Here is a 25,295-nt window from a genome sequence, read left to right on the forward strand (position 1 = left end):
TGAAGAAGAAGAACAACTAAGAGTATCTATCAATCATCATTAGAGAGATTATCAGAGGATTACAATGACTACCGATCTTGAACAATTGAAGAAAACCATCACAACTACGGAGTTGACAACGGAACAATTACAAAAATTGAATCAATTAATTGAAAGTATTCCCCAAATCATTAAATCATTAGATAATAGTGATTATGACGAGATATTTGGATATAGAATCAATAGTGGTGATAAAGAATATATTGAAATTGATAAACGTAATGAAATCTTATTAAAATTTTTAATTGCTAATAAATATGATGTTACAGTTACAAAGGATAAACTTAAACAAACATTAAATTGGAGAAATCAATTTAAACCATTACATGCTGCATTTGAACTGACATTTGATTCTGAGTTGAAGAAATTAGGAGTTATAACTGATTTTGGTACCAATGATGATCTGAAGAAGAATTTAAGAGTTTTAACGTGGAATTTATATGGTAATATTAAATCACCAAAAGAATTATTTGAAAAATTTGGGGCTCAACCTGATACTGATGAAGATGATAGTAATTCACAATTTTTAAAATGGAGAATTGGATTAATGGAAAAATCATTAGCTTTAATTGATTTCAGTGATCCTAATAATCATAAAATTGGTCAAATTCATGATTATAAAAATGTTTCAATGTTTAGAATGGATCCTGGAATGAAAGCTTCAACTTCTAAAATCATTGACATCTTTGGTAATAATTATCCTGAATTATTAAGTATCAAATTCTTTATTAATGTTCCAAGTATAATGACTTGGGTATTTTTATTTTTTAAGAAATTAAAGATTATAAGTCCTGAAACTTTAAATAAATTTGAAGTTTTAAATAATGGAGATTTAACAAGTTGGATTAATAAATCTCAATTACCAAAAGATTATAGTGGTAATTCAACTAAATCAATTTATGATTTAGAAGTTGAAAATTCGAATTTTAAAATCCCAAAGTATGGTGAGATTATATTAAAGAGATTAGGTGATAAAGAGATTGAAGATATTAATAATGATGTTGAATAGATAGTCATTTGGAACCAATTTGTTTGATAATCAGATACAGTTTTTTTGCAATAATAGTAATAATAATTTAATTTAATTTAATTTAATAGTAATATATGTTATCAGTTTATATACAGGGAAATGAAAGGTGGGGAAAGAGCAGTTTAATTAAAAAGGTTTGACATTATAGGAGAATTTTTGTATCGTGGGGTACTGAGCCTCTAAAAAAAATTACGACAGTGATTGAAATAGGAGTAAAGTAATAAGGTTAGAAAAGTCGAAGAGAAGATATTATTAGTATTATCATTTACAATTACAATTATGATCATTTGTTGCCTTTCATTAGTGTAATTAAATTGTATGATTTATTAAAAGCATCTTATGATGTAAGATTTGAACCATGTTTTTTTTTTTTTTTGTTTTGTGGCCGGTGGGGCGGTATCGGCAGTAAAATTATAATCTGTAAAAAAGAATCAATTTACAACAAATAAAAGAAAAAAGCGCAAAACATTATAGATGTAACCATGATAAAAATGATGATGAACAATAGATTGATGAACTGATTATTACACCATTTCAAGGATAAAGATTAATTAATTGTTGAGTATTAGTTGTTGTATCCAACTATTTTGATCAACAAAGGATATTGCAAAGTGGGAAATATAAAAAGTAAATAGATATATATAAACTAAACACACCCACAACTAAACACGAGAGAAATGGCGGGGTAGATCAAATTTAAGAGGGGCAGTAACTAGTGGAGAAATTATTTAAAATAGTAAAAGTCAACAATTACGATAAGTTTAAAAAAATAAAAACACTAAAGAAAGAATATACTAAAATGTTATATAATAATAAATTAAAGGAGGTAGAAGAGGAAATAAATAGTTGTTATCAGAAAGAGAGAGAAAAAAAATGAAATATGGGGGAAAAGGAAAAGGAAAAGGAGGGGACAACAGGTGGTGGTGGTGGTGGTAAGTGTGGGACAAAGAAATTTAAGCTAATTCAGTTTAGTAAACAAAAATAAACTGAAACAATCTACAATAGTAAAGATCAAATATGTGTAGGAATATAGTTTGTTAATAGTAGTTGATAATTATAAGGGAAAATATAATGTGAGAATATGTGTTGGTTGGATGTGTTACTCAACCCCACATGAAATGGTGAATTTTTCACTTAATTAGATTAATCATACCGGATAATAGTATAAGTCATGACTATATCAATCTTGACCCTCATCATGACAACAACATAAAACAGATGATGAAGATGATGAATAAAATAATAAGAAATCAAGAAAATTTAATAGTAGTAGTGATTTGTGGTAGATAATCCGGAGCAGCCTTTTTTCCCTCACATTTCAGATTTATCAAGTCAAGACAAGTCAACTCAAGTCAAGTCAGGTCAGACAGTCAGTCATTTTTTTTTAATTTTTTCTTTTTCTTTTTTTTTTTTTTTAATTTTTTTTAATTTTTTAAAATAATTCTGTTTTGGGATAATTTGTCCAATTTACTTTCCATATTTCATTTCAGAGTTTATATTATAACAGTCCAGTCGCCTGTTTTTTACACTTTGTTTTTCTTAGCTGGTAATCAACCTAAATATAACAAAAAGGTGATCTTGATTCTTTTTATAAAACTTTAGCAAAAGTATCAAATACCTTTAGCTGGTATATTAAGAAAGTTAAAAGAGTCATATATCTCATTAGTGTCTGAAGTCATACATTGCTAATCGCAAGCCAGACCAGACAGACAGACAGACATTAAATTACACACATCTTTTTTTTACAATCAGACAGACAGACAAAAAAGATCTCACAAAATCAGTGTTAGTGTCATTTTTTTTAGTTTTGTCCTTTCCCTATTTATTTAGCTTACCAAAACCCCTTTTTACAACCCAACTCAATACCCGTTGCAAATTCAAATTCAAATTCAAATTCAAATTCAAATCTATCTATCTATATATAGACACGTCGAATTTCCTTTCCAACATCATCCCTTCCTTACCTCATCAATCTCCTTCTTCAACCTTATCATCCTATGCTCTACTGGTAAAATGCATCATCGAAGTTTTAGTTTTGATAGATTGAAATCAAAAGTAAGGAGATCATCCGATTCTCTGGATTTGACTTCCACAAGTCCTCCATCCAATCAACATTCAATATCCTCAGGTTCAAATGGTGGCATCAAGAAGTCAACCGATAGAAGAAATAGTATATCGAATCCAATGATTGTTATCAATGAATCAGCAAAGGAATCTTCCATACCTTTACGAAATTCAAATATCCCAAATTCATCTTCAAGTCGTTTAAGAGCCCAATCTCTCTCTTTTATTAATTCAACTAATTCAAGATCAAGATCAAGATCAACTTCAAGAAGTAATGGATCTTCTTCTGCTACTGTCACTAATACTAGCAATACTACTAATAATAACCTTGTGAATAGTACTAGTAATCATTTATTACTTCATCATCATCATCACCATCAATCATCATCTTTATCAAATGCTTTATCTCAAAGTTCAAAACGTCAAACTAAAGAATTAATCAAACAAGAAACATCTCAAATCATTCTGAAAAAATTATTACATATTTTACAAGATCTTGGTTTACAACATCCTATCCCTTTAAAAACCACAAATTCATCTCCAAATGGTTCAGTATCAAAATCTGTTAGAGTTTATGTCGCTAATTCAAATGATTGTATTTATCTTCCCCCCGCATCTTCTGCTAGTTTTACTTATGAAGATGTTGAAAATGGAGGTGGAATTATACGAAGAAATGAAAATGAAGATATTACTAATGATGAAGATGATAACACAAATCATAACGATCAAGATATATTTAATAATGAAACTTGTTCATTCTCTCTTGATGATGAACAACAACAACATGTTCCAAAGAATTTACAACAAAAATTAAAATCTTTCCAATCTCCAAATTATTTATGTACAAAGATTGATCTGGATTTACCTATTCCTCATACCTTTGCTATCATAATTGAATTATCCAAGGATTCAACCACCATTAAAGATTTGAAATTTGAATTTCAATCCCTTACTAATATCTTATGGCCTAGTGGTGATCCCTATAATAAAATCAATACTCGAGAAAAATTTAAAATTGGGGCTTTAGAATGGAGTACTAATTTAAAAAATAGTGATTATTATATCAATACTTCCAATTCAAATGATATTAAAATTAGGAACTTAACTGCTGATGATTTGGCTAAACGAACCAAAGAATATAAATTAGTTAATATTCGAGATTTAACCGATGGAGTTGATAGTATTAATAATTCTAAAATTGATGATTTCAGTAGTTCTTCGGGTACTACTTCTTCAAGTTCAAACTCAAGTGATGATACGTTTAAAGCTGGTCTTTACGTGTTTTTATTACCAATATTATTACCTGATCATATTCCATCCACCATTATCTCAGTTAATGGATCTTTACAACATTCATTATCGATTAATTTTAATAAAACTACCGATAAATTAAATCGAAAAATTAAAATGTTTTCAAATTATAATTTACCTATGGTTAGAACTCCTCCATCATTTGCAAATTCAATTGCTGATAAACCAATTTATGTTAATCGAATTTGGAATGATGCTTTACATTATGTCATCACATTTCCCAAAAAATATATTAGTTTGGGATCCGAACATGTTATTAATGTTAAATTAGTTCCTTTGGTTAAAGATGTTATCATTAAAAGAATTAAATTTAATGTATTGGAAAGAATTACTTATGTTTCGAAAAATTTAAGTCGAGAATTTGATTATGATAGTGAAGATCCTTATTGTACTAGACCTGATAATGGTAAGATTAGAGAACGAGTAGTTTCACTTTGTGAATTGAAAACCAAAGTTAAACAACTGTCAAATTCAAATAATAATCCTTTGACGGATCCTTATAAAGAAGAAATTATAAAATGTCCCGATAATAATCTTTTATTTAGTTGTTATGAACCTGAATCGGGTATTCAAAATAATGATGTTGATCCATTATCTAAAAAATCAAGAAAGAAATCAACTCAACCACCCCATCCTAATAATAACGAAACTATGATTGCTTCTCCGTTAGATATAAATATCGCATTACCATTTTTGACTACAAAGGGTGATAAAATATTAAAGACATCAACTTATGATGATGAATTTTCTTATGTTTCATCAGCCCCAGGTTCTCGAAAAGCTTCAATTTCAGTCGATACATCCGCTACGGCTATTTCTCCTAGTGGTTCACCATCATTCTTACCTTCGGTCGGTACATTAGAAACAAACATGTCTCATGTTGATTTGAATGATACTCATTATAATACCTTACCTCAACCTCATCCTTTCCATTTACATCCATCTCATCTTTTACATCAATCTTCAACAAGTCCATTATCTAGTTCCCCTCCAACTTCAGAAAATATTCATATCCCTGATCATATTGTTGATGAACTGAGTTCATTAAATCTTCCCATCACAAGAAATGGATTTAATTTACCTCCTGAAAATATTCTGCAAGGTTATACAGTTGTAACTAAAGCTTTATACCCTGATTCAAACTTTAGACATGTTCAAATCCATCATCGTTTACAAGTTTGTTTTAGAATCTCGAAACCTGATCCTAAAGATGATTTTAAAATGCATCATTATGAAGTTGTGGTTGATACTCCTTTAATTTTATTAAGTTCAAAATGTAATGATCAATCAATTCAATTACCAAGATATAATGAAATTGATGTTTTAGATGGTTCTTCTTCATCAATATCATCATCCACCAAAGAAATTTCATTTAGAACGCCAAATTATTCAAAGAATGGTGTATCGATCAAACCCCTTGATAATGGATTAGATTATCAAGAACAATTACCATCATTTGAAGAAGCCACTACATCTCCAGCCAAATCATCAGCTCCAATCACAAGATCGATTTCATTTGGATTAAATGATCCATTAAGTAGAGTTCCATCGATTAGTCCCGCTACATCTCCAATGAGATATCCTAATGAACCCGCACCTGCTTATGAAGAAGAATGTGCTGTTTTTGATGAAGATGATGAAGGTACAAACCTTGGTGAAGAATTTGAGGATGATAATGATGATGATGATTTATCTCCTGCAAGAAGAAAGAGTAGCGTTCCAGAATTGAATATTAAAAGTGCTGATCCAATTGGTATTGATGAATTGGTAAGTTTCAATGATCCAAATATCCAACAAAATGCATCCGTTAGTTCTGTAACTACTTCATCTTCAAGATTAAGATCATCTTTAGTATCATCTTTTGCACCTGTTCCAAAGATGAATCGAAAGAATTCATCAATAAGTTCTACCCAACCCAAGAACAGTGTATCGAATGCCACTAACAATTCCGATGGATCAATTAATAATACCAATGATGATAATGGATCAGTAGGTGATGATTCTATTAGTTCCAAATCAAGTCATAGTACCCATAGTAGTAATCATGCTCATCAAAATGGTATTGCAGGTTGTACCTCAAACGATATGTCATCTACAGTCACTACAGTTTCATCATCATCATTGATTGAACCTACTAATAAGAGTATTGTGGTCAATGAAAAAGACGAGTTGAGTAATACCGTTCGTGAAAATCATGATGATGAAAGTCCATTACAATTAAATGAATTAGTGGCCACCAGTCAACCCATGAATCAAGAATTATCATTGTCAAGCAGTTCAAATGATGAAGAAGTTGATTCAATAGTATATTTGAATAATTCCAATGCTGGATTAATTTTGCAATCGGAAAGTACTGGTTTAACCAGTGTTGAAGATAGTGAAGTGGTTAATTATGATGATGAAGACGACTATGATGATGATGATAAGGGTAGTTTATTCACACAAGAGACAAACGCTTCACAAAGAGTTCCATTGATCACTAGAAATAGCAACAGAACAGTGGAAACCATCTCAAAGAATAAAGAAACTTTTGGTCATATTTTGACCCCATCAATGACAAATACAAGCATGTTAACTACTACCACCACTACAAATCACAAATTATCAACTATTCTGAATGATAATCTTTCAATTCTTGATGGTTCAATCTCAGCAAGTACTAACTCTAGAGTTGTACCTCAAGATATTTATCATGCCATTTCTTAATGATTTTTATCATTTCCATTCTCTATGTATATTAAAGAATTTATGATTTATTTATTTATTTCTATCACTCTATGTTTAATGCACATTATAGATTTTTATCCTATTTCAATTCATTAATAATCTAAAAACTTCGTAGGATTAAAATGTTCATCACATGGTTGATCTATGGCTTTATACGAGATTGGAAAATAAAAGTCGCAGCCAAAAAGCTCTAGACTCCAAATAAAAAAAAACGAACCATTTTTAACAATTTGAAATCTGTAATGACAACTTCTGTTCGTTGTTCAACAACTATATGACTTTGATTAAGGGCATACCGGCCAACGGTAAAGTGGCAGTCCTAGGATCTGGTATCTCAGGCTTAACATTCACTTATTTCCTATCGAAACTAAGACCTGATATAAAGTTTGATATCTACGAACGTACCAATGAAGTTGGAGGATGGATCAAATCACAACAGTTGCAAACACCTACCAAATCTATACTATTGGAAAAGGGTCCCCGAACCTTACGTGGTGTGAGTGATGGAACATTATTGATTGTTGATATCTTGAAACAACTTCAGAAAGAGGATTCAATACGAGTTTTATCGAAGGATTCAATTGCCAATAAGAAATATCTCAGTAATTCTGATCATAACATAGTTCAAGTACCTGATAGTGTAACATCAGGATGGAAGTTCTTATTAGGGACTAATATAATTCAACCTTCTTTGATTTGGGGTTTCTTGAAGGAGCCTTTCATAAAGAATAAAACAGGAAATGTCGATGAATCGATTGAACTGTTTTTTAAAAGAAGGTTTGGTAATTCTATCTTAACTGATTCAGTCATAAGTGCCATAATCCATGGAATATATGCGGGAGATATAAACCAGTTAAGTATAAAATCGATATTCCCCTCCATCAAGAAGTTAGAAGATGAGCATGGATCAATAATAAAGTCAGTGTTATTTTCCAAAAAGGATAAGTCTAAGGAAAAGGAATTATCTCCTGCATTATCACAATATGAAACCTTAATATCACCCAATGCAAATTTGGTAAACATTTTCAAGTCATTAACCAACTTTCCTATAATTGCTATGAAAGATGGATTACAGAATTTACCCATTACTATTTATCAAAATTTATTCAAAGATTCAAACATAACTTTTCATTTCAATTCGAATATCACCGAAGTAAATCCAGCCAATGGGGTTATAGTCAATGGTAATCAACAAAACTCATATGATCATATTAGATCAACTATTCCTATCAAATCATTAGCCAAAGTGTTGAAAACATCCAGTGAAGTACAACAAGACTTGAAATCGTTGGAATACGTGTCTATATTCTTAGTCAATGTATTTTCAACCAAATCGAATTTAATCCCTAAGGGTAAGCATGGGTTTGGATTCTTAGTTCCTAAATTATCTTCGAATCATAATGATGCAAGTTTATTGGGTGTAATTTATGATTCTGATGTTGAACAAAATGTGAAACCATTAATTGATGATGTTTCTACGGTTGATTCCTCCGATAAAGAATATAATAAGATTACTTTGATGTTGGGAGGTCATTATTATAATAAAATTTCAATCCCATCTTCATCTTTGAACATCAAAATTGTCAAGGATATTCTTGAAGAGTATTTAGGCCTTGATTTACAAAGTAAGAACTTAATTATCAGAGATGAAAGTAATATTACTGATAAGACGATTAACGAATTAAATGAGAATGATTTATTGATTTCATATAACTTACATAATGATTGTATACCTCAGTATAATGTCGGTTATGATGATTTAAAACAAAAAGTTTTAAGTGAATTCAATGATAATACAAAATTATCATTTGGAGGTATGGCATTTGGAGATGGTGTTGGTGTACCTGATTGTGTATTAAATGGATTAAAAGATGCTTTAAAATTAAAGCAAATGTAAATAGAAATAGAAAAGACAATATATATATATATGTATTAATCTACTTAATTCATCCAATTATCCACATTAGGAGGGAATCTAGTTAAATTCATTTCATCGACATTAACAAACACATTAATTTTACTTACTGAGATTTTTCGAAGTCTTGGGAAGATTTTACCTCTAATTAGATTTTGATCGATTAAAGTAATAAAGATATTTTCAATGATTAGATCACTTTCAGTTAAATCAGATAACGAAGTGATTAATGGTAATGTTAATGGATTCGTATCTAATGATAATTTAAGACCAGCCAATATACAATCATAATCTAAAAATGATGGTTTTCCAGTATTTATCCAAATTTTCTTAATTAAATTTCTTAGAATGATAACTTTTGATTTGGTTAGAAGTAACAATAATAAATTCTCTGATTTAAAATATTGATAACTGTTTAGAATGATTTGATTGAATGATTTTAAATCACCAAGTTTTATAAATTGATTCAATTGATAATAAATCGTGATAAATTCCGGTGGTTGAATCCGAGCATGGGAGTATACTTGATTGATATAGTTAAAATTGATTCTTTTCCCAATCACTAAACTCAATGGTAGATGATACTTCAAGACTTTATTGATGTTATTGATGGCAGTTATGGGTAAATTTTCTAAACACCAATTAAAATTTTCAAAAGCTGAAGTTAATTCTTGTTTAATGAGACAAAACTTGGATAAATAGTATCGATATTGTAATTGTTCTAACTTATTAAATGATTTAAAAGATACGTTGGCATTATTCATATTAGAAAACACATTCCGACAAAGTAAAGGACTATTGATTTTAAAATAAACTGAACATAATTTGTTACTGATAAACAAAATGATATTTCGTTTTGGATTATTGGCATCATTAATTTGAGATCTAATGTTATTAAATATCTTCAATAAGATTGAAGCAAGATAAGTTAAACGAGGCATTTCACAATGTTCTTTGAAATATAATTGGTAATCTAAATGATTAGCTAATGGTAATATGACCTGGATTGAGTTTTTAACAACCTCTATAAGAAAGAATCCCCGGGCATTATTGTTAAATGAAATGGATAAATCATTAATGAATGTAGTATATAAGTCAAATGATTCTAAACTGGACCATGGATTCATTTGATTGCATAGCTTAACGAAACTTGCAATCAACTCATTAAATGCCAACCACTCACCATTGAACAAATTGGCCGTCTCTATAAGTTTGTCCAACGTCTTATCTTCAATCTGAAATGGTACCAGGTTAATCTGAGCTATGTATGGATTTTGTGATGGGTTTAGATTTAGTACTGCTGCCAATCGAGCTATGATTTGATTCTTTTGATTATTCGGTATTCTAGAAATCTCATTGATCTCTGATATATATGATTGAACTACCTCCATCTCACACTCATTAATCTATACCTGACTATATCTATATATGGTGTGATATGCCTAGAACTTGCAAAACTTAAATGGTAAAGCTATTTTTGACATTCTCACTTTGGCTTTGATGTTGGAGGTTGAAAAATCTGATGATACTCCAAACAAAAAAAATATTTTTAAACATAACAAAAACATCATCTTTTTTACTTTTATATTGGATTCCTTTCGTACGAAGTTCTAAAGAAATAAAGGGAAAAGGCTAGTAATGGTATTGATACTACCTCAGTCAGAAAGGACGCCGCCGCCGCTGTCGAAAAGTGGTTCAAATGGATCTAACAATGGTCATAGTCAGAAACATAATCAATCTAAGAGGATTACATCATCGTCTTCTTCACCATCATCAGTAGTTACCAATAAAAGTAATGATAGGAGAGGCAATAGGAAAAGTAATAGGAATGCCAATGGGAATGGGAATAGTAATGCAAATGATGCTAATCATGTAAAGTTAACTATACGGTTATTACCTCCAAATTTGACTAAAGAAGACTTCTTTAAACAATTAGCTGATTATATCGATTATTCTCCTTTAATTGAAAAGACATACTATGTTCAAGGTTCATATCCTAAGACATCATTGTTTGAAATGCCGGAATATTCTAGAGCTTATTTATCATTTAAAGACGATACTAATTTAAATACCTTGAAAGAAGCTCTTGTTGAAAAACCATTTACTGAAGTAGAAACTGATGATTCTATTCTTCCTGTTATTGAAAAGAGTTTATTCAATAAAATGCCCCTTGATTCTCCCATTAAATCTAATACAGAGAAGTCACTGCTTGAAGATAATGAATTTTTCAAACAATTTATGAAATTTCAATCTGGGGAAATCACTTCATTTGATGTTTTAAAAATAAGTAATGAATTGAAGCGTAAAAGGAAGAAGCCAGAAACGAAGAAGTCATCGGAATCCACAAAATCAAATGATAAAGACAAAGATAAAAAACGATCTAGATCCAAGAAGTCAAATGATCGCACCAAGGATACTGATAAGACTAAAAATTCTAAAGAAACTGATAAAGCTAAGAATAAGAAAGTTCAAGGAGATAAGGTTACTTCATCCAATAGATCGAGTAAACCCAAGGACATTTCTAATGAACGGACTAAAGAAGTGAAAGAAAAAGTTAAAGACAGGCAGCCAAGAAGAGAAAAACCGAAAGACAGTGAACCAACTGATAGAGAAAATAATAATAATAGGAGTACTTCTAAAGATAAGAAGGTTAATGATAGTAATATTAGCAGAAGCGGTAGCAGTAACAGCAGCAACAATGATAGAAGCAGCAGAAGTAATAGAGGAAGAGGAAGAGATAATAAAGACAATAAAAGCCAAGTAAAGGACAATTCAAATTCAGAAAAAGTTAATAATCATACCAAACCTAAATTTCCCAAAAAGACACATTTAAAATCAAATGACGATACAGACACTAATGACAATTCAAAGCCAATAAATGATAAAAATAGTAATAATACTAGTGGTACACCACCACCATCAAGACCAAAATTTAAAATAATGAAAAGACCATCAGCATCTCAGCAAGAGTAATAACTAAGGACAATTTTTTAAATGCATAATGCAATTTCAGAATCCATATATAAAGGATATATATACTTATATAATTCAAAAGTTAATACTTTCAGTAAATGTACATTTGGATGTTTTTGATAGTTGCTGTAACAAGCTTTGACCATAATGAATAACCAAAATAGATCAAAATCATCTCAGTTTACCATGACATGGATACTCGTATAGCTCAATATACCTGTTACACCTGTCAGAATGGTTTTATTTCATGGATATTCATTCCGTATTCATAGGTTTCGTTCCTGGGGTAAATTACCGTAAATCGGTAAGCAGATCGCGTAAATCGGTACAAATTTTAAAAAGAGACAAGCCGATGATCGCGTCAATTTTTAATTTTTTTGTTTTGATTTTAAACGAACCTAAAAACCCTTTACAAGATCAAGGCAAAGATAGAGTCAATTGGTAAGGATTCAAGGAAGTAGAGATTGATTAGATGGAAAAACAGAATCCATTGTTGCCATTTGCGTTCACAAGTTCATCATTCAATGATCATAACATTGCTTTAAACACTACTCCTAGAGAAAGAGCCATTATAGATGAAAATGCCAAAAGTATATATCATACAAGAGTTACGTCTCCAACTACAAATAAGATAAAGTCACCGAGGAAGACAGTGGTACTAAGGCCAAATTTAAAGATGGCACCTAGTTTAAAACGTCGGATGGGTGAAAGTTTTAATGAAAAAGATGATATCAAAAGAAGAGATGTTCCTATGATTTCAAGTGATCAGCCTACAGAAGTAGATGATGATGATGGTGAGGAGGATGAAGAGGACAACCAACGAGATGTAGAGATATCAAATGTTGAGTCTGAACCCCACAGTTATCTACCTCCAAGTAGTCCTCCCGTTGAACCACCAATGTCAGAGTTCGAATTCACTTCAAATACTATTTCAAATTATAATGTACCTGAATCACCACCTAACAAACTACACCACAGAGATAGAGTTCAACTATTACCAAGTGAAATAGAATTGGATGATGATCACCTCCACCAAGACTCATTCTTTAAACCTTCTCAAATAAAGAAATCACAAAGTTATTCACCCCAAAAGAGAGGCAATACCAATACCAATCTAAGTTCAGATGCCGATTTTGGTATTGATAAATTTCATCGATTTAAAACCTCAATTAATTTCCCATCATCATCAACTGATTTCGATGATCCTAATGAAATCGATTCCATAAGGCAACAAAGTTATGCCAAAGCAAGATCAATCATTTTAGATGCATTTGAAGAAATTAAAACTATCATCAACTTAGAAAAACTAAATCTTTACGAAATACCGGATGAAATCAAAGATTTAAATAAAATTGTCGTCTTCGATAATGAGACTAGTGATCTGAGAAAATATCAATTATTCTTAACCAATAATAACTTATATGATTTAACTCCTGCATTATTTAAATTTACAAAATTGAATGTGTTAGGGTTAAGACAAAACAAATTAAGGTATTTACCTCCCTTAATAGCAAAGTTGAATAATTTAACTGATTTATCTTTGGGAACTAATAAGTTAACATATTTACCATTTCAAATCCTACAATTGAATAATTTACAAATATTTCAAGCAGGTCCAAATCCATTCATGAAAATCCCTCCTGATGCAATTAAAATAAATAATAATAATAACGATACCCAAGATGATACTAGATCAATACGGCAATTAAATTATATTTCAAAGTTAAACTATTTCTCTACAACTAAAACTAAAACAGTTCCATCCTTAAAAACCATTTGTCTTGATAAAATTGCAAATTATGATGTTAGTTATCAAGAAACAAAAGATTGGAAAAAATTCACTCCAAAATTGTATCATAATTTAATTATAAAAGCGATAAAAAATGGTAAATATCAAGATTTTTGTTGTCAATGCTCAAATATAGTGGTTGATCCCGTGGCAGAGATTTATGAATGGTGGGATTATTTACAAAATAAAAATATTCCGATTAGAAAACAATTTTGCAGTGGAGGTTGCATTAAACAATATGATCATTATAATTCTTTAACATAATTACTAGGAAACATCCCAATTTGACCATTCAATTCTCCTTTCCACCACATTCCTTGTTTTTCAATGATTTTAATGACATCTCCTGGTTGAAAACATAAATCATCCTTCTGCTGTGCTTCAAATGTATACATTGACTTACAATAAGTGAATAAAGATTGAACCTTTTTAGGTGGAGTAGGAGGTGGAGGAGGTTTTGTGGCTGGTGATGGTGATGGTGATGGTGAGGGTGGTAACTCTTGTCTAGTTGTGGAAGTGTTATCTATTAAATCCATTAGATAAGACTCTCTAAAATTGATAATTGATAATTTATTAATTGATTGTAATGCAATATCATTTTTAGTTTGAAATTCCTCCATGATTGATTCATAAGAGCTATCAGTAAATAAATCAAGATTAAATAGTTTTATATTGAATTGTAAATTCTCATGAATTTGATAAAATATTAATAAATGAACATAAAAGATTAATAATTGCACTTGAATTAAGAATGAATCAACTAATTTAAAAAAGTAAGGTAATTGAAATTTCAATTGACTATTAAGTTGTTCATATTTAACTTTATTCTCTTCCAATTTTCTTTCTAAATTGAATAATTGTTGAGATTGTTTAATGGTTAATTCATTGATATTTGATTTTTGCTTGATCAAAAGATTTTCATGTTGATTGTAAACCTTATCATAATCTAATAATGCAAATGACCTTAATTTGACTATCTTGAAGATGTTCTTAATGAATTTGGATAATTCACTAAGCTTTGAATCTAACGTTAAATTTAACAATTCCATTTCAGATTTAAATGATGGGAGTAATTTCTTATTATTTTCAATATAATAGGTTAAATTCTGCCATTTAGCACATTCTTGTTCAAAAACCTTATTATCTGTTTCACTGCAAGTTGATATACTCTTGTATGGATCGAAGAAGTCTTTGAATAAAGTGGCAATAGTTTCAGATTGATTATTTATGGTGGTGATAATTTGTTCAAAACTTCTATGATACTTCAGTAAACTAATAATCTTTTTATTTAATAGGTTCAAGTTCTGTTCTAAATCATCAAACTCTTCATCTATAGTAAATGAATCATTACCATATTTCATTTTCTGTTTTAAATATTGTGGAGTTCGTTTTATTTGATTCCAATCAATATGTTCTATACTTGTGGTCTTGATAGATTCATCAGCAATCTTCAATTGTTTAGATACCAAACCTGATATTTGATTGATTGAGCCTTCTATATTCATGGTGGAATCTAAAATATGAAATCAATGTTATGGCGGTTAAATTTGTACCATAAGTTATATGTTTTTGTTAGTCAAAGATATTTCTGTTTAAATTAGCTTGGTAGCTCAGTAAAAAAAAAGAGACTGACCGTCATATTTTTACAGCCAAACTTTTTCTTCTTAAAACAATACAATATCATCATAATACATCGTAATACATCAATCAATCCATCTCCAATGTCTCTTAAGATTAAAGAAAGTCTTGATAATGAGTGTGAGAAATCTTCATTTGAATCGGAAACCATTGGGGATATTGTATCATGCTTGAAAAGTGATAGGTTCAAAATTGATTCACCTCAATTAAATGATGAAATTACTGATGAGTTATTGTTAGCCTTTAGACAATCAATCGAAGGAAATATTACGAATGATCCCATTAGAGATTATACGTTTGATTGGGAGAGACTTGGTGAATGTTATACTTTCGTATTTGATGACTACATTAAGAACATAGAGTTGATCAATCAAGAAACGGCTGAATGTGATGAAGCAGGTAATACTTGATCTAATAAAACCTAATCAATCTAAAAATACTAACAAATTATAGGAACGTCGTAAATGGACAGCTGATTGTTTCAAAAATGACGAGGAATCCAGCATTGAAAGGTATGATATATACTATAATTATTTATTGACTTATGTTCAATACTAACATTTCAAAATAATAGAATAAATAAATCTGAACAATGGATTAGTCTTAAAGAAGTTCAATTACATCAAATGAAACAACAAATTAAGAATACCATTGATTTAATTAAAGGTGAAGTTCAAAAATTTAAATCTTTAACTACATATGAGTAATATCTTACTGTGTCTAATTTCTGCTAATATATTATTTGTTACCATATTTAAACTTATTTCCACACTATTTAGTGGTCTGTATTTCAAATATTCATCGTTCTCTTTAAGAGTGATATTTATTTACATTATTTAAAGCAATTTTTAAACCCACCTTTACATTGCTTTGGCAGTTAGATTATAATTGAAAGCACAGTGGTCATGTAATAGTTTCGTCCTACTGACTAAAAGTATCGTGGGGAAAGTTTATTTAAAGTCGTCTTTTGCTTCACATTAATTTCGTAGTACCAAAAACCAGTAAAAAGGTATCACGAATTTTTCTAAAATCAAATTACTTTCTTCTCTTAAGCTCTATTGGTCACAATATGCTGATTGTGACCAATATTTCAATTCATCAATGACGGGAATATCTGGACAGGTTTTGAATTACATGAAATTAGGTATATATATCATTGAAAGTTTAAGAATAATAATATTCTGCTTGTAGATTGCACTATTAAGTAAGAAAATATTTCCTATTTTTATCATCGGCGGTTAAAAAAGAGTAAGCAGCATTTTACATATATCTAACATATTTCATCAATAAGCACTCATTATTTATAAAGGTATCTCTTCATCATCATCATGACTTACTTGATAGATAAGGCATGTGCCTTTTACTGCAGAGTATTAGCAGAAGGAAATTATACTGATGTTGATTCATTAGCACAATGTGATTACGATATTATGCGAAACAACGAGGATAAGTTAGACTTTGAAAGTTTAAGTGATCAAGAAAAATTGGAGTTACTAGAATATCTTCCCAATGATAATAAATATGATGAAAAATTTAAGATTGAACGTCAAAAGTTAGTGTTTATGATTTTAAATTTCGATATGACAACAAATAGACAGAAATATATTGATATCGATTATAAATATATTGATAGTTACGGATTTCCCGATGATGTTGCCGGAATTTTGAGAAAAGGAACTGCAAATATATCTAAGTTTTTGAATATCAAGAATTTTGAGAATGAATATTATATTTCAGTTGCTAGTCTATTTGAAAACATCTTCTATTTGGGTGTCATGTTTAATGTGCCCTTCCCGATTACAATATTGCAGCCAACCACTTCCACAGCAAATGAAGTAATTCCATCGTCAAATTATCAACTGCGATCCTTATTTGAGAAATATGCTGAAATATACCCCTTGTTAGATACAAGTACTACCGATTTCGTTGAAAATTTGAAAGAAAAGTTCCATCTAAGAATTAGTCAATTGTTAGGTATAGTTTCAAGACCGACATTTCCGAGGTCTGAAGACATAGTCAGTGAAAGAGATCTTGTAAAAGCAGTTACATCTGCTTATTTAGATCCAATGTTGGACACTATTAAACGGAATTCTAAGGTTAATATGCTGTTAAGAGAAGAATTGGTCACGAGGAAGGGAGAGTATTTTGTCAAGCCAGATGTCGTACTTAAAACTGATAAGAAAAATATCCCCGTTGAAGTAAAGAGGAAAGGCCTCTTTTCTTCGTTAAAGAATATAAAAGAATTGTTTCCAATTGCAGCCGAAGATGATGTTAAACTAATAGAAAGCAATAAATTTGCCCGAGGATGGATAAACCAATTAGCACATCAGTGCCTCTTTGGCAACTCCAACCTTGGATTTGCATTAGACAACTATGGCATATTTGCATTCCAAATTAACCTGGCCTTTCCTCTCCGTACTGTCATTAAAAATGAAGTGTGTATCAAATTGGCGTCAATTGCCATAAATGGGGTCAATTCAAGAGAGACCAAGCAAACAATTGGCTTCATTTTTTTAGCTGCTACGTTCGTCTATTCGGAAAATTTTGAAAACGATACAATGCTTAGTGTATGCTTGAATGATTTAACTTTAACATCTCAACAAGAAGCTGAGGTATTGAAAAGTAGGTACAAATTTACAGAGCAGATGTGGATGAGTCGTTTTCGGGATTTTAAGTCACTGGGAAGAGGTGCTAATACAAAATACATTAACAATCAACATGAAGAAATAGAACTTCCAATTGAACAATACAAGCTACTTAGAGAGAGGCGTTTTTTTGAAAATTTTAAATTTGAAGAATTTGAAATTGTGAAAAGGTTAACTGGAGTAGAAAAATACACAAGATTTGCAAGTGTTTACTTGGTGAAACACCGACTTTCGCCTGACCTCATGATCCTCAAAGTCTACGATGCTAACAGATCTAGACGCCTGAAAAGATCAACTTCGGGGGAAGAATTCTACGCAACGGTAAATAATATGCTTTTGATGTATTCCAGAGAGCTTTTGGCTTACACGACATTAAGAGGTTTGTCGACATCAGCCATAGGAGAAAGGCCAATATCAAAGGAAAGCGAGTCCTCAGAAATTGCAGTCATACCTTCCATGGTTCATAATATACCGAACTTAATAAGTACAGGATATATAAGGGCCGATGGGATAAATCAACCAGCAGGAAATTTTTTATTGTTAACGTATATTCAAAATGATTTCAAGAATAATACATTTACTGAAGAAGAGAAGATTGAAATCAGAAAAAAATGTCGATCAGCTTTAAAAAAAATTCACGAGAAAGGCTTGGTCCATGGAGATATACACCCTGGAAATATCCTCTACCAAAGAGCTAATAATAGGGTGTATTTCATTGATTTTGGGTACACCACATATGCTCGTGATGGTATTTGCAAGAGAAGTCTTGTAGGCACAATGTCAAAGGAAGAGGCGTGGAAATATGATGAACGGATGCTCGAAATAGCTGTCAATAAAATATTTGAAGGGGAAGCTGCAAATGATATTTTATAGTTGTATATAAAATTTATATTTCATCTGGAAAATACTGTATATTTGCTGTATATTTATAAAATATTTATCATCAGTAGAAAGAAAAAGAAGAAACAGCAGTGATCATAATAAATACTGTGACATGGAACCGTGGCATGGTCTAATAGAACACCCAACAACAATATTAAACAAGGATTAACTTTAAATAAATGAAGGGTAACCATGTATTACTTATATAGAATTCGGTTGTAAACACAAAATAGTGATAAAATCCATTTATAGATATGAACTTAACACAGATATCATTGGGTAGTTATGGTTTTTAATGAAATTTTTTATCTATTTCATCTATGGGATTCGGACTATTCTATCCGGATCGGAAAGCACTGCCTAAATAGGAAAGAAGCCTCTCTTTAAAATTATCAGATCAAAAAAAAAAAAAAATAAAAAAGAAAATTCATCACTCAAAAAATTATGACAGCCATTTGAATTATTGGCAATAATTCCACAACATTTTAAAAGATTATTTATTTTAGATATATATCTAGGAGTCAGTTCCTAAACGGTCAGTTTAATCAAACTAGAATCTGTTTTTCAAGTCGTGATAGATAGTTTTAGTGGCCAGATTGTTCAAATTTGGGTTGAAGAAGTGTGGAGAACTATAATGACGACACATATTTTCAACAGTCTAGATCAAATTCAAGGTCCTGGAAACGGTCAGGGTCAAGAACATGTTCCAGATCCATCTAAGCCAAGTTCAAACTTCTTAGTTGATTTTTGGCTTCTGTTCCATTATCCAAAGGGGAAATCAAGAGAATATGAACATTTACGTCAAGAGACCACCAATAAATATGGTTTAATCACAACTGGAATCTTAATCATATTTGTATTATTGATCCCGATCAATAGGTATGCTATAAAGCATGGATATAACCCAGGCCAATTCAGATTCCTTCGATCTATCAATCTGAAATTGAATGGTGCTATTCAATCTTCAAATTTTTTAAAATCATATATATCATTGAAAGTAAAGTTAGCTTTAGTTTATTTAATCTATCATATTTCAACTATCATTCAAATCATATTTTGGTTGACTGTCTTATCATCATTATCATTAGTTGATATCTATCATGGAGATCTTATATTCTTAGCTAAGAGATTAGGTAGAATATGTACGGTTTGTTTACCCACTGTATTATTTCTTAGTTTAAGACCATCACCCTTACCTAATACCCTTTATTTAACTTTATTACCCATTCATAAATGGTTATCTCGTATCATTATCATCCAAGCTATTATTCATACTTTCCTTTATCTTGGATACTTTCAATATAAAAATACATGGTTTAAATTATATAAATATGAAAATTTATATGGTTGGGCTGCCATATTGGGGTTTATAATCATCATAATTACATCAGTTTCAAAATTAAGAAACAAATATTATAAATTATTCTATATTAATCATTATATTTGGTCATGGGTTATTGTCATATGTTTACAATTTCATGTTAGACCATATAAAATCACTAATTATACGATTGCCAACATAGCGATATTGCTGTATCAAATTTATTATCGTCTCACTTTAACGACCAAGTTAGATTCATTAAGAGTAGTTGACGTGTCACCTAACTTGTCATTAGTTGAATTCCCTAGACAATGTCTTAGGAATTTACCTACCAAACCTGGTTCTCATTTAAGATTAACTAATTATCATCCAAATTTCATAGTAAGAGCTTATAAACAATTAATCCCTAATTATCATCCTTATACTTTAGTTTCATTACCTCAAGATTCAACCCAAAAATTAATCATCAGACAAAGTAATTTCAAATTACTTAATAATAAATCATACCTCATTACAGGAAGTTATGATCCTCATTTATTATTTGTAAATTCAAAACAAACATCAAATGAAACATTCTCCATCTCAAAATTAACCATCAATGCTAAGAGGATCCTAATCATTATTGGTGGTTCAGCCATTTCATTTGCATTACCGATTTTAAGAGTGATGAATTATCATGGTATACCATGTAAAATCATTTGGGTTATTAAAGATTTTAGAGATATTACAATTTTAAAATTTTTTGATGGATTTATTCATGGTGATGATTTTGAAATCTTTATAACAGGGAAAAATTATGATGATGCTAATATTAATAGTACGAAATATTTAAGGAATAGAATGAGTTATGGATCTATATTAAGTAAAAGTACCATTACAAATCATACACTTCCACCTGATCTTGAATTAGGTGAACAATCATTATTAATACCTGATAGTTCAAATGATCTTTTTGATGAACAAGAAGTCGACGAAGAGTATTTGAATTTCGAAGATGATAAACATAATACTTTAAATTATGAGAATGAGAATGAAAATGTTGAGATTTCAGTTGGAAATGAAGAATCTGATGATGATGCAAGTGATAGTCCCTGTGAAATTGAGGATTATTCATATAGAAGTTTCACTCAATCTGCCATAGCTGATGACGATCATGAAGATGATAATGATGATGATGATGAGGAGGAGGAGGACTACGATGATGGACTTCTACATCCTAATAGTCAATTTGAAGTTCACAATTATGAACAAGAAGTTACATATGATCAAAGTCAACAATCAATTAAAATCAAACATATAACATCACCAACTCATTCTCGTAAATCAAGTATCAATGAACCATTCATTCTTAATACCACATCAACGTCAAACTCTGCTTTAAAACAATTCAGAGAAACCATCAGACGACTTAATATTGAAAATAAAATATTCAAGGGCAGGCCTAAATTGAATTATAAATATTATAATTGGTGTATTAATGAAGGATTCACTCAATGTATTGGACCTCAACATGATCATAATAATAATATAGTGTGTTGTCGTGATTTACCCCAAAATAAAGTAAAACAAGAAGATATCAATGCTGAGAATATTTGGGTTATATCTGCTGGTCCTAAACCATTAGTTGAAAATGTTAAATTATGGGCTAATGAAAATGGGTTGAAATTTCATGAAGAAGCTTTCTATTCTTAGGTTATATATATATGTTTATGACAAAATACATATTCTTGCATTCATAGATTCAATTCTTATCTGATTTATTGTACAATTTATTAAATTCATCCTCTAGATAAAGATTCCGTTTAATTTCATCTTCAATTGCAATCTGTTTACTGATTTTAATCTTAGCTATATCAGTAGTGAAGATTATCCCCACTACATTCCAACTTATCAAATACCAGATCTTATAAGGAGTTTTAAAGAATTTAACATTATGACCATAATTATATTTATAATTAATATAATATCCTGATACTAAAGCTACCAATGTTCCCTTTAGACATCCGGTGAACCCAGCTTGCCACAATTGTTTATTGTATCGGTTTATCCTCTCTTTCCTTTCTTCAGACATTGCAGAAACCATGATGATAATCAAGAATCAATTGAATCAAAATCAGGATCAATAGCAAAGCTAGCTCCCTATTTATAAAAGTTGGGGGAAGATCTCTATCCCCATTCAAACACCGCAAAATTGAAACCAAAATTAATATGTATTATATGCAGGAATAACACATCACATGACTTTGGCTCTTGGCTCTAAATGGCTCCTTTCCTTCCTTCCTTCTTTGTCTAGAGACTGAAGGACTCAAACCATTAGATAAGCAACAAATAACCAAGTGATGAGGACTTGGGTATACCCACAGCTTAGGCAAACTTAGTGAGAGGGTTAGAGTGGATTATATGAGTCAAGTAAATGAGTATTAGTTGGTAGAAATATAGTTGCAAGCTAAAATAGCCCTTAAGCATATTAAAAAGGTTCCATGAATATATTCTTAGTATACCAACTAATCAAGACCTATCCATAGAACTTATTTATAAGAAAAACTAGTATTTATGATGGTAAAGTTACTCAATTGATTTTTAAGTAGGTTCATCACTAATTAAACTTTCTTCAACATCGCGCTACCATAAAGAGATTCTTAGTCACAAAATGAATTTGAATTATAACTTTTAAAAGGGGCACTATCAAGAGCTTTTTAATATGCTGTGAATAATCTTTAAGGATAGTATGAAAAATCATGAAAGTAATTTTTAACTGAATATAAAAATCGAAATGGTGGTAGCATATCAAAATTATAATTTTCAATCACTTCTTCTTCTTCTTCTTTAAAGTTATTATATCACATATTCCAATGACAGTTAGAATAAATCCTAGTGACTATTACATATATAAATTCTTTTCAGTATATTATCCTAAGTTTCCAATCGAATTAATGGTCAAAATATTACAGTATACTACTATACAAGATATTCTTTTATTCCAATCCTTAACCAAAGATGATGAAACTAAGAAGCTTGAGATTAAACATATAACAAATGAGAAATTAACTTATGAGATTAACTGTAAACATCGTTTCAAACCATTTCATTTTATTAATGGCATTGCAAATGTGGTAGCATTGATGGGTGATAGAGAACCTTCAATCAGCGTACGATTAGATTTTAAGGAAGGCAAATATTTTAAGCGGTCTTGCCTTGAATATATTGAAGGATTGCCATCCTGTTTCAATTTCGAATTGAATTTTGATGAATTGAGGTATAGTAAATATGATGATTTAATCAGTTTTATTGATTTTACTTATATTACTAGCTTAAAGATATTGAAAATGACATCCGGTGAACGGTCTATGAAGCTAAATTTCTCAAGGCTTTATGTAAAATCATTTCATCTCGTTACAAATTTAAGTCATATTAAATTAACTTTACCATCATTTGAGGATTTAACTGATTTATCTATCGATAATGCATTTGAAGGAGAATATTATGCAAACCTTGTGAATCTAAAAACTTTTGGAATTTATATTCTGAAAGGGAGAAGATTTAATATTGAACATGTACCAAGAGGGGTTACAGAGTTAAAGATAGTTGTTAAATATGTGAGTAAGTCAGAGAATGAAAATTGTGAGTACGTTAAAATTAAATCAAGACAAGATTGGCCGATTAATCTAAAGAGTCTAACTCTTGATGATCTGAAAAACGAAGCTGGTGCTTTCAAGGATGTATTTGGTGTATTACCTTCTAATCTAATCAAGTTCAGTGTTTGTGGCCATTCATTTTATAAATTTCTGTCCCAGTTTCCAGATTCAATTATTGATTTACACTTATATTCAACTTTTTCAGTCATGGATATCCCGTATGTTGATTTACAATTCCCTTCTAGTCTTGAAAATATAGTCTTTCAAAATTTAAAAATGATTGTCCCAAACAAATCATACAACCTTCCAACTAGATTGAAAAGCTTTAAATTAGATTTTAGTGACTTGTCGTTGTCACTAAACAATTTTAACTTCGATCATTGTAAGTCAAGTCTTAAGAATCTTCAGATTAGTCGGTATGAAGAACCACTTGTATTCAGTAACTTAAATTTCAGTGAGTTTTTAAAATTAACTAACATTGAACTAGTTTCATGTGGAATCAAAAGTTTAAGTCATTTTAAACCCCCTCGTTGTTTAAAAACTTTACAAGTGTGTCGTAATCCTATCACAACCATTGATGAAACTTGTGATTTATTCAATAATGAAAATGGATGTCCTTTATTGCAGCTGATATCAATTAAAGGTTGTCAAATTTCATTTATTTCACCTAACATTGAATGGCCCATAAATCTAAAGAGCTTGGTCATACAAGATGAAGTACCGAAAGATTTTTATTTCAATACTTCAATTGCAAAACATGAATCATTGGAGACATTATACTTATCAGTATTATCTTCATTCAAATTTTGTGAAGTAGATAAGGCAATAAAGAGGAAAACAAAAATCAAATCATTTGTACTCTCTGTGACCGATGATTTTCTTCCTACTAAACCTTATGAACTACTTAAATTTTATGACAAAATACACTTATTTCTTGGAAAGAGGGTCCTTAATCGTAAGGCTGACACATCTGTTTTTGAGAATTTAACTTTATTGCTTGGTGATTCAAACTCGAGATAATAAGATAGTTTGTGTAAGGTAAGTAGATTATACTATAACCGCTAATTTCGATAGTCCAATTCAAATCTTCTTCAATGTGAATATTTTAACAGTTGACACACTTATCTTGTTTCCATCACCGGTCCTTTATCCTTAAACAACTCAATTTGCAGCTGTTTTTATATACTGAACAGCTTTAAACCAAAATAGATCCTAATGATGATTCACGGCATAATTATTAAAGGTTTAACACCACGATTATCAAATCACATCATAGCAACAGTTTACATTATATGAAAATAGTTCATAGTTCTTGATAGTAGCTTC

General features: G+C 30.2%; 10 protein-coding genes across 10 annotated transcripts; 8 read left to right on the forward strand and 2 right to left on the reverse strand. All coding sequences in view use genetic code 12, as the record gives it.

Moving 5' to 3' along the window:
* Window positions 1–64: 64 nt before the first annotated feature.
* On the forward strand, window positions 65–1,048 carry SFH5 (Sfh5p; the record flags this gene model as incomplete). The annotated part of the gene is made up of 1 exon (XM_064908610.1): window positions 65–1,048. The coding sequence occupies one exon, from the start codon at window positions 65–67 to the stop codon at window positions 1,046–1,048; it is 984 nt and encodes a 327-aa protein (XP_064759276.1).
* A 2,034-nt stretch (window positions 1,049–3,082) lies between these two features.
* Window positions 3,083–7,150, forward strand: ECM21 (Ecm21p; the record flags this gene model as incomplete). The annotated part of the gene is made up of 2 exons (XM_064907562.1): window positions 3,083–6,512; window positions 6,543–7,150. 2 exons carry the CDS (start codon window positions 3,083–3,085, stop codon window positions 7,148–7,150), a joined length of 4,038 nt encoding a protein of 1,345 aa, XP_064759277.1.
* Window positions 7,151–7,445: 295 nt separating this feature from the next.
* Window positions 7,446–9,068, forward strand: HEM14 (oxygen-dependent protoporphyrinogen oxidase; the record flags this gene model as incomplete). Its single annotated transcript, XM_064906613.1, has 1 exon — window positions 7,446–9,068. One exon carries the CDS (start codon window positions 7,446–7,448, stop codon window positions 9,066–9,068), a length of 1,623 nt encoding a protein of 540 aa, XP_064759278.1.
* Window positions 8,928–10,600, reverse strand: DFJ63DRAFT_255792 (uncharacterized protein). The gene has a single exon (XM_064904479.1). The coding sequence runs from the start codon at window positions 10,475–10,477 to the stop codon at window positions 9,113–9,115; it is 1,365 nt and encodes a 454-aa protein (XP_064759279.1). The 5' UTR covers window positions 10,478–10,600; the 3' UTR covers window positions 8,928–9,112.
* Window positions 10,601–10,724: 124 nt separating this feature from the next.
* On the forward strand, window positions 10,725–12,059 carry DFJ63DRAFT_315778 (uncharacterized protein; the record flags this gene model as incomplete). Its single annotated transcript, XM_064906614.1, has 1 exon — window positions 10,725–12,059. One exon carries the CDS (start codon window positions 10,725–10,727, stop codon window positions 12,057–12,059), a length of 1,335 nt encoding a protein of 444 aa, XP_064759280.1.
* Window positions 12,060–12,531: 472 nt separating this feature from the next.
* Window positions 12,532–14,112, forward strand: DFJ63DRAFT_315779 (uncharacterized protein; the record flags this gene model as incomplete). Its single annotated transcript, XM_064906615.1, has 1 exon — window positions 12,532–14,112. One exon carries the CDS (start codon window positions 12,532–12,534, stop codon window positions 14,110–14,112), a length of 1,581 nt encoding a protein of 526 aa, XP_064759281.1.
* A 2,702-nt stretch (window positions 14,113–16,814) lies between these two features.
* DFJ63DRAFT_315781 (uncharacterized protein) lies at window positions 16,815–19,004 on the forward strand (the record flags this gene model as incomplete). The annotated part of the gene is made up of 1 exon (XM_064906616.1): window positions 16,815–19,004. One exon carries the CDS (start codon window positions 16,815–16,817, stop codon window positions 19,002–19,004), a length of 2,190 nt encoding a protein of 729 aa, XP_064759282.1.
* A 322-nt stretch (window positions 19,005–19,326) lies between these two features.
* On the forward strand, window positions 19,327–22,051 carry DFJ63DRAFT_254947 (putative ferric-chelate reductase). The gene has a single exon (XM_064904470.1). It carries the CDS (start codon window positions 19,648–19,650, stop codon window positions 22,024–22,026), a length of 2,379 nt encoding a protein of 792 aa, XP_064759283.1. The 5' UTR covers window positions 19,327–19,647; the 3' UTR covers window positions 22,027–22,051.
* DFJ63DRAFT_255178 (uncharacterized protein) lies at window positions 21,763–22,802 on the reverse strand. The gene has a single exon (XM_064904474.1). The coding sequence runs from the start codon at window positions 22,415–22,417 to the stop codon at window positions 22,076–22,078; it is 342 nt and encodes a 113-aa protein (XP_064759284.1). The 5' UTR covers window positions 22,418–22,802; the 3' UTR covers window positions 21,763–22,075.
* Window positions 22,802–25,229, forward strand: DFJ63DRAFT_254714 (uncharacterized protein). The gene has a single exon (XM_064904466.1). It carries the CDS (start codon window positions 23,187–23,189, stop codon window positions 24,987–24,989), a length of 1,803 nt encoding a protein of 600 aa, XP_064759285.1. The 5' UTR covers window positions 22,802–23,186; the 3' UTR covers window positions 24,990–25,229.
* The last annotated feature ends 66 nt before the right edge of the window (window positions 25,230–25,295 follow it).

This window comes from Scheffersomyces coipomensis (assembly GCF_036884675.1).
Source record: "Scheffersomyces coipomensis strain NRRL Y-17651 chromosome Unknown DFJ63scaffold_9, whole genome shotgun sequence".
Classification (NCBI taxonomy): Eukaryota; Fungi; Ascomycota; class Pichiomycetes; order Serinales; family Debaryomycetaceae; genus Scheffersomyces; species Scheffersomyces coipomensis.